Source organism: Merops nubicus, unplaced genomic scaffold, assembly GCF_000691845.1.
Source record: "Merops nubicus isolate BGI_N331 unplaced genomic scaffold, ASM69184v1 scaffold2288, whole genome shotgun sequence".
Lineage (NCBI taxonomy): Eukaryota > Metazoa > Chordata > Aves > Coraciiformes > Meropidae > Merops > Merops nubicus.
Window position 1 is genome coordinate 20,703 of NW_008623473.1, and position 9,934 is coordinate 30,636.

Below are 9,934 nucleotides of genomic sequence, written 5' to 3' on the forward strand. Positions count from 1 at the left end.
CAGGAATGAAAACAAGTTTTTGACCAAGGAGTAGTTTCTTTCAGTCTGTCTCCTAACTCTGATCACTGAAACAGGCTCTTCCCAGCTTGATTTTTTTCTAGCCTAATGCATACTGGACTTAACTTTAATCAAGAGTACAAAATGTCCCTAACCAAGGTTCATATCCTGTTAGTTAGTGCACCACCTGCAAGACAGAGGTTGTGTGGCTGAACCTGTTGGAATGAAGAGGGCAAACATCTGGTCTTCTTCCTTCACAGGCATGGGGTCTACATAGGGACCAGCCTGCTACAAGGAATAGGGCATCACTCCTTCACTGAAGAGCCATTCCAGAAAGGAGGAGAGTCATCTCAGTCTGGGATGGTTAGGTGGGCTTTGATTTGGGCTTTCAGAGGACTCCGAGCCAGAACAAAAATCACTATGTCTTATGTTCAGATGCTTTTAACAATAAAACCCCGAGACAAAACAGGATACATCTGTGGAATGACTTTTGAAACCAATAAAATCTGAAAAAAATATATCTTCAAAGCACAGAATACGTTCAGGGATGTTTTAAGTAAGTCTTACAGTTTAGGGCCAACTGTTACACAAAAAAAAATTGAAAAGGTTCTCTAAAGTTCAACTTGAAGCTGCTACTGATAAAATCTACCCAGCACTTCATGTTAGAAAGATCAGCAGCCCATCTTATGAAATCTGTTTTATGGACATCAAAAATAATTTGCTGTTGATTGAAACAAGTAGGGATGCCAATCAATTTTTTAAAAGTGACTCCTGTTCACTCTCTTGTCAGTGCATAGCAGAAATTAAAGAAACTGTGTACCAATTACAAAATCACATTTTAAGTTTTCCACCTCATGATTCTTTATCCTTCCATGTACTAGACTACAACAGCATCACTTTCCTTCCCATCATGTAATATGAACATATTGAACTGATTTACTAAAGCTCATTATTCAAGCCTTTAAAATTAAAGCCACCCCACAAATTAGTTGGAAGAAAACACAATTTTAAGAGTTTACCCTTCTTTAATTTTGGTATATACTGCCACCTATGGTTAAAAATTCAAAAAGCTGATCTCAAAACGCAGTTATCTTGCCTCTACTGGGATTGGATCCACAAACTGAAGCGTTTGTGCACCCCTCAAGTTTGCAGACATTTTTCAGAAGGTTCTGAAAATGAATGATCATTTTTCTTGTTATTTAGTAATCCATTTCTCCATGTCACTCTACTGGCAGTTTTTCCACAATCACTGAGAAGCATGACTTTGTGGTAAAAATACTTCAGGAAAAATAAATGATTGCCCTGTGATTAATATTTTTGATGCCTACAAAACATTTATTTTCTGCAGAGGGTACATAAAGGTGAGCAAAAGGAGTAGGAGGAGATGACAGACCAAAGAGCTTGAAGCCATCAGTCCAACTCATCCTGTAATTATGTAATAATTAAGAAAATTTCTTAATGGGTCATAAAAGTGGTGTATCTTAGCACTTCAGAGAGGATGTTAAGCTTTACAACAGTAAAAGCATACACTAACCAACTCTAATGGTCTAATTTTTATTACAATTAACCAAAACATTAAAAACCAAAACCATGTTGCAGAGAAATGCAGTAAAGAGTGAGGAACAGCACTCTCTGCGTTTTAGGGCTATTTATTAAGATGGGATATTTGAAGCCTCAGACCAAAATATTCACAAGGTTTTGGTGAAAATGAAGGCAGTTCCAGTAAGAAACAGCTGAAACTGAAGCAGGCAATTATAGCCACAGTTAAACTGCTTCCTGCCTTCAGGACAGAAACTCCTACCCAGTTAAGTACAATAAAGCTGAATATTTGTATGTTCCCTATGCTCTTAGAAAGACTGTTTTAAATAGTATCCAGTTCACTACACCAAACCAAAATACAGAAAGGCAACTAGTGCAGGGTAAAGAAAGTTCAAGAGTCTTCTCGGTAGTACTTAAATCTAACATATTTTAGATTTATTTCACATTTTATTCATATGTATCAGTAGAACATCTCCTTAGTTTCTGTGTTAAAGAAGAATAACACTACGGTTATTTTAAAATTAAAATCAGCTTTTAAATTAAGCTAAATGGGCTATTTCTACAGTAAATCATCAAATGTAGGAACATATACTTAATGGCAAAAAAAGGACAATGGGGACAGAAAGGTAACTAGTGCATGGTAAAGAAAGTTCAAGAGGCAAGAGTCTTCTCTGGTAGTACTTAAATCTAACATATTTTAGATTTATTTCACATTTTATTCATATGTAACAATAGAATATCTCCTTAGTTTCTGTGTTAAAGAAGAATAACACTACGGTTATTTTAAAATTAAAATCAGCTTTTAAATTAAGCTAAATGGGCTATTTCTACAGTAAATCATCAAATGTAGGAACATATACTTAATGGCAAAAAAAGGACAATGGGGGAATTGCTCTTTGGCCCACCTCATCCACTTTTTTTTTTACCCAAGCAAGAACTGAAGTTTTATTTGTATGACCTAATCTCTGGTAGCATTTAAAATGTTGACAATCACTTCATTAACAGGAAATTAAGGCTTCATAGTTTACTATTGCATACATCATTCATACTTACAGTGGCTCTTCCTTCTCAGTTCTCTTACTGCTGTGAAGATCATCTTGTTCCTTCATTTTATCTACAGCTTGTGCTTGTTTTTCAATCTCATTAAAGCTTTGGCTGCTCATTTTTTGTGCCCCCAAACCACCTTTTTTGGCACCAAGCTTGATTTATTGAAAAACAGAAAATAAAAGCCCAACATTATAACAGAGAATCACCTCAACTGACTCTGCAGTCAATTCTGAAAGCAGCAGCAAACACTATACTCTGTTTGGGACCATATGCAAACAATAATGAAAACTTGGAGAAGTGAAAGTATTTTTTCATGTTTTGACCCTCTACATGCTTCTTCTACTACCTCTCACAAATTTAGTAAGCTCTGCAGTCAACCATCACAGGGTAATGAACTATTTTTTTTTTTAATTGCTCAGAGGTTGATGTGTTCAAATAAATAGTATAATATATAGCACAACTTTAGTTTCTTCAGAATGATTTTGTGGCATACGAATAATACAATAAAATTTGTTGCAATGGAACCATTTTGTGCTTATTCACTTAATTCACAATTTACATTGAGAAGTAGAAAAGATTCTCTAACTAGTTCGTACTTGTCAGTGCTACTGTGTTATCTTAAGATCAAATACTGATTTATTCATATTTTTAATAAATGTGCAGAGGTATTTATGGATTTATTGTAGGAGAGCAATATTTTGTATATAAGTGTTTGCATGATTAGCCTTTGCATGTAACAAAGCACTGTACACGTTTCTGGATAAAAATGCCAGCTGAGAGATTCCACTTTTGCACTTCTTTTAAAGTAACTTAATTTCTAGTTCATATTACTTCAATACAGGGATAAATTTTCTTTCATTCTGATTATCAAAGACTTAAAAACCACTTAATATTACAAATATTAATAGACACAATGACGCTGACTCAGATGGTGGCACAGGACTCAAACTGCAGTTCTAGTCTCCTGTGTGTTTAATTGCTCACCTGCAACACTGCAGCCTATATTTTTCACATTATATTTATCTTAACTTTTAATGTTTTAAAGTCTTCCCATAAAAGTTCTGGCCTATATACATACAGTTTGAGGCTCTGACACTACAGTTCACAAGCTGCACGTGCACCTGTGAACCCAGTAAAGTTCTTCTTACTGCAAAGGAATATACCTACAAACACCACTCAGAGTAAGAAATTCCTCCTGTGTATTAGGGCCCTCTAGTGGGAGCAAGAAATAATAGGTTTCAATCTAAATTAATCTGCTCCAATAAACTTTCAAAAGCTTTTGGCATACAATAACCATGACTTAAAAGAACTGACTCCCTATCCTATATTATCACCCTAATAGTCTAATATTAGGGCTATTTTCTTAGTTTGCCAGACCCCTTTCAGAAACAAGTCTTTAAACTATCTTGAAATTATCTTGAATAGAACACAGATGCAAGTTACCTACAAATACAACCAAATACAACCCTGCTGTGTGATATGAGATGAGGACTGCTCCAGAAACACACATCTGAATGTCTCACACTCACCTTGGATTGACAGATAATGCCACTCATACATAGTTAGCCACTCAGCAGTGCTACTGGAACTCCATTTTTAGCATTTGCTACAAAAAGATCTCAGTGCCAGCTAACTTAGGAGAAAGCCTGAAGAAAGCCTGCAACCCAGTCTCAGCAAGTGAGACAAAAAGTTGCAAAGTGTCAGTGGAGTTGCAGGGAGACTGGTTATGAAAAGAACCAAAGAGAAGCAGGATACAGACCTTGACATCAGTATATGCTTTGACATGTTTGTTTTACTCATTTTTTGAAAACATATCACCTGCTGCTCAGGCCCAGAAGAAGGAAATGACAGACATACATCTGGAAGTCTAAATATTTCAATGAGCTGTATGCATGTAAAAAGACTTGGAATTTATCTGAGGTCAGAAAACAACCCACAAATCTGAAGCACTCTATTGCATCATAACAATAACCTGTTAGACAAATTTGTCTTAACAATAACCCTTTTTCAAACAGACCATTGGCTGGTTTTGCTATGGAAATGGTGTTCAGTTCCATTTTAGTTTCATAAATTATTACCAATACAAGCACTGTTTAGTACTTAACATGTAGCTCAGTACTTAACCTTCATGGTACATTTCCATACTGTAATCTACATATTTCCAGAGATATATAATACAGTTTAAAATATGCATTATTTATATACACTTACCACCTTCTTAGCTTGATTTGGCTTCTTTTTTATGAAGGTGGTGTTCTCTGCAAAGATTAATGTAATCAACATTACTTGACATACAATTTTATTAATTCCAAAACTGTAGAAGATAATTTCCACAATATCAGCCTCAAAATAGCTTTTGGAATTTATTTCAATGCCTTGAAGTATTATAGTTTGTACACTAAGAGACTGAGACACTAAATGGAGTTACATGGAACAGAGCTGTGAATATCTCAAAAAACAATGTGGGAAATTGCCTCTGATTAGTGATACAGTATCTCTTACCAACACCCAAAAGGAATAAAATTACAGCTCAGTTTTCAATTCTAGATACCTGCCAGTAAACAGAACAAGAACGTAGGATTTGCTCTTCTGAATTAGACTAGAGGTCCACCTGATCCCATACCATTTCCAAGATTAATTGTTGCCTGGATAGAAAGGTATTTCTTATGTTTAAATCCACAAATGATACACATAAAACATACCTGAATCATAAACACAATGACAACCATTATCAGACCAAGTGAGTACAAAACCAGTGACGAAGATCATACCTTTCTGAAGTACTGAGTTACTTCCAGCTACCAATTCCTTACTATCCCTATGCTGCTGAAAATCAATACCTTTTATTCTCAAAAACCTGCTCCTGTAGGACAGTCCTCAAAATTGTAAATCACTGATGTATTTAATTCTATTCTATTTTCCTCACTTTTTTTTTTTTACTTATAGTATGATACACACTTCAGTGTTAAGCAAATTAAGACTCTGGACATTGAAGCTACTGTATTACAAATACAATGATTCTTCTAGTCTATATTGTTACATTCCATTTCCTTAAAAGGGAGCAAAAACTACACCTAGATAGAAAGACTGACCTCAAGGTCAAGAAAGAAGAAAACCTTAAGGTCAAGAAACAAGATGTGTTTTCTTAACATAAATAACAGGCCATTTATCACAGCACAATGCTCTATTCCACCTGTGTGCTTTAAATGCAGGTCACCTTTAGTACGTGTGATACCTGTAGCATTTAAATTCATCAGGTCAGCTAAGGTAAGAGATAAAACTAGAACACTGACTAAAATTAATTTCTTAGAAGGAGCACACTGCTTAACAAAAGAAGCTGTAATAAAAATTCAGATGTTTCAACTAACTCATGCAATGCTGATAATAAAGTAAGAATACCACATCTCTTCACAGTCATATATTCTCAGTACAAATGAATATTGAAGTAGATTATACTGGCTGCTAACTTATTCTGATTACACTCATTACCTAATGCAGCTTTTGGTGACGTGTTAAGGCAATCAACGCTTGGTCCATGTTCTGGTCCTAAAACATAATGAATAACAAGGATAAGAATATCAGAAAGCTCTTTAGAATGCTTAAAATTCCAAAATGCAACTCATTGTACTCAGAGCAGTGTTTGACACACATAACATAATGTCTTGTTTCTATCACAGCTTTACCAGTCACTAAAGGAGCAGCAGGCATCCGAAGATTCATCTGAAGTCATTTGAATCAGATTTTAATTTGGATTTCTACTAAAGATTATTAAAGGAACATGCAGTCCCACAAATTCTATCACAACCCTTCCGAAAAGTCCTTCCCTCTGCAAAATTCTTGTGTTATTATCATGGTAAGGTTATTTAACTGCTAAAGTAAGGTAAAAAGAGTCTAAACAAAGAGACAACTAGAAAAATGCAGCTTATTGTTAACAAAGCATCAGTCTTACCTTCATAGCATTCTGAAATAGTTTCTGAAGTTTTCTGCTGTAGAGAAACTGGCTCTGGCTTTGATAACACCGACTCTGTATTCTTTGCCTTGAAAAAAAAAGTACATCAAAAGTGCACACAAAATAGAATACAGCAAATAAATATGAGCACTGAACTCAAAGACAACTTAAGCATCACTGATTAGTTAATACTGGATTCTTGGGAGTACAGATTCTAGGTCTTAAACCTAGAATCTGTTCTCAGAAGGGCAGTTATTAAAGCTACAACAAACGCCTGCCTTCATTAAAAGTGAGCTGGTTTCAAACCACCTGCACTTCCCTCTCAGGAATTTCAGTGTGTTCACCATCCAAAAAAACAATATGCACTTTAATTGTGCTTTAGATTTATTTATTGTATGCTGGCTATTAATTGTCTTGACTCATAATAATACAGTATAGGAAATCTGAATCACTTATTTGCATGTCTTCTCCTTGCACTAAGCTCTTGCACCTTCCAATTTTCTAACACTTGATTTTTGATTAGCAGTCCTTCAAAGTCTTCCTGATGAGTCCTCCCACTTCCCTCAGTGCTTTTCCACCAGCGCTGTGGCACTGCTGTGCTTTATATTTATTTATTTTTTGCTGGCTATTCATTGTCTTGACTCATAATAATACAGTACAGGAAATCTGGATCACTTATTTCCATATAATCACCATGCCTTCTCCCTGCACTAAGCTCTTGCACCTTCCAATTTTCTAACACTTGATTTTTGATTAGCAGTCCTTCAAAGTCTTCCTGATGAGTCCTCCCACTTCCCTCAGTGCTTTTCCACCAGCGCTGTGGCACTGCCAGTTCATGCTTATTCTTCCTTAAAATCTCAACCCCAAAACTTCCTGACATCTCTTTCTCAAAACATCCATACTCAAATAATCTCTTGCCCTGAGGTACACACACTACTTGTCTCTAACCTCCTGCCTTTGCAGCTACCTTAAAAGTTTGCCATGGAAATTTACTTTATCCTACCCATATATTCTTATCAGAGTTTTTGTATCAAATTCCTACTTCTCCTCCTCAACCACAAAAATATTTACACTTTTCTGCTTAAACCTCTTTTTCTTGCCTCAGTTTATGCTTTTCCCACTGAATTGAAAGTATTCTTCCAGGCTGACCTTTGCAAACAGAAACACCCCATTTATTTTTCTGCTATCAGGACAGATGATCTTCTGGTGAAGATGTCACACTAGAACTCCCAGTAATTGATTTTTTTTTTGTCTTTGCCATGAACATTTCTAAGTAACACAGCAATCTTCTCAGCCTGTGAAAGGTAATACTCTTTCACTGTTTCAGAGATGCTGAAATTTATTTTTACAAAGCATTCAAATATTGGCTGCAGTAGAAGTTCCTAAAATAAACCAAATAGCAAAAAGGCTGGATTTCCTTTTAAAATGGACCATTTTTGAAACCACACAAAAATAGAGGAAAAAAGTTACATTTTGAAATGTCACAACGGAATAAACAAAAGGGGAAAAATATTCATTTTCCATTTAAATGATATTTTTTTCATCCTCAGGCATTCCATATACACTAGAAAGTCACTAAAAGTTGTGTAATTGTTAGTGTTCTTTACTCAGGTGCAGATATGAACAACTTGCACAGGTTTTTCTTCCTTGCACATGCACAACCATCATGCCATGACAGAGGAATTAACGTGCACATGAATTGCAGAAGAGCTTTCACAACAAGGGCTAATCTGATATACCCAAGCTCTCTGAATTCTTCTCTATCCCAAGATGAGCCTTATGATTATAATTCTCAGACTGCAACTGTACTAGAAAGCAATTATACTAGGACATTTAATACTGTTGCAATGTTCAGGAATACTAGGTGTGGTAATAACTTAATTGCTCTAAGCTGAAGATCACAATTGCTGAAGTTGTTTCCACTGGTATTTTTCAAATACCAGGCTCAAGAGTCTCTGTGACTGCCTGAGTCTCACTGTGACTGTGAGTCTCTGTGAAATAAATACAACATCTATCATCAGTAGGAGGTAGGATCAAATAAATGAAAACCAAAAGTAGCAATATCATTCAGCAAGTTACATTTTTGAAGAGGATCTAAGTGTATTTTAGAAGAAGAAAAAAGGCTCCTCCTTTGCAAATGTTTTAAGAACTGTTAAACTTCACTGATCAAAACCCAAATTTATCATATAGTGTATTTAAATCAGAGCACTCTCAAGCAAGGAATGCTGAGTCCAAGGTGGAATTGTATACCTACAAAAAAAATACATTTTCATTCCACATTTAGCTACTATTTGGGTCATTCTAAATTATCACCTTAGAAAGTGGTTCACATCCAGGCAGAATTTTGAGACCCACAGAAGAAAAGCTGATAAATATTAACTCACTGACCTAACCTTTTACTATGAGGTTTTCTTTCAGGGTTTAATCTTCATTTTAGAGCACACAGTCAACCTAAGTGTTTAGAAAGCTAACAAAAAGGAAACACAGGTAATCTGTACCTTAGGAGAAACATGGGATGCAAAAAAGTCTTCCTCTTTGTTTTGAGGTGACGCAGGAGGCACGCCACATCCATCTGTCCACAGCTAGAATTTAAAAGACAGAGAACCTTACAGGTCAATTGCATAATATATTTTTTCAAATGCAGTAATTTCAATTTTTTTTCCCCTGGTACATAATTTTTCCTTTACACATTTATTTAAGCTTCAATATATGATATTCCTTTTTTATATTTTTAATTTCATACATCTTTGATGTGTTCTCTTCACATGGCCCATTTCCTTCCTATAACAAAATTCCCAGTATAAGGTCTGCTGCAGTAATACCATCAATATAATGAGTATCACTAGAGCTTTATAGCAAGTTAGTTTTTTCATATTCTTGTATAAGGTATTTTCTCTCTAAATATTTTTTTCAAATGCAGTAATTTTAAAACTACTTTTAATTTCCTCCCCCACCCCTCAGGTTAATAATGTCTTGATTTTTTTCCCCAGAACATAATTTTTCCTTTACACATTTATTTGAGCTTCAATATATGATATTCCTTTTTTATATTTTTAATTTCATACATCTTTGATGTGTTGCCTTCACATGGCCCATTTCCTTCCTATAACAAAATTCCCAGTATAAGGTCTGCTGCAGTAATACCATCAATATAATGAGTATCACTAGAGCTTTATAGCAAGTTAGTTTTTTCATATTCTTGTATAAGGTATTTTCTCTCTAATATTCTCATTTTGCCCAAAGCAAAAAAATAAATGAAAGTGTAACACTAGCAGTCACTGGAATCAGTTTTCAGAATTGGTGTGGTCTGGTACAGTGACAATTTTCCCACCTAGCCTCAGAGTAGCAAAACCTCTGCTACAGTTAAAGCAGAGACTTGAAGATGGTAAGGGCTTGGAGCAA

At 35.2% G+C, this 9,934-nt stretch overlaps 1 protein-coding gene across 1 annotated transcript in view; it reads right to left on the reverse strand.

Moving 5' to 3' along the window:
* ARFGAP3 (ADP-ribosylation factor GTPase activating protein 3) overlaps positions 1–9,114 on the reverse strand; it is a gene marked incomplete at its 5' end in the record, with an annotated part of 21,075 nt that extends 11,961 nt beyond the window's left edge. The window contains 5 exons of the mRNA XM_008945060.1: positions 2,590–2,735; positions 4,795–4,841; positions 6,073–6,129; positions 6,533–6,614; positions 9,031–9,114. Of these exons, the coding sequence (XP_008943308.1) occupies positions 2,590–2,735; positions 4,795–4,841; positions 6,073–6,129; positions 6,533–6,614; positions 9,031–9,114 (416 nt within the window). The remainder of the gene's footprint in view (positions 1–2,589; positions 2,736–4,794; positions 4,842–6,072; positions 6,130–6,532; positions 6,615–9,030) is intronic.
* Positions 9,115–9,934: the final 820 nt, after the last annotated feature.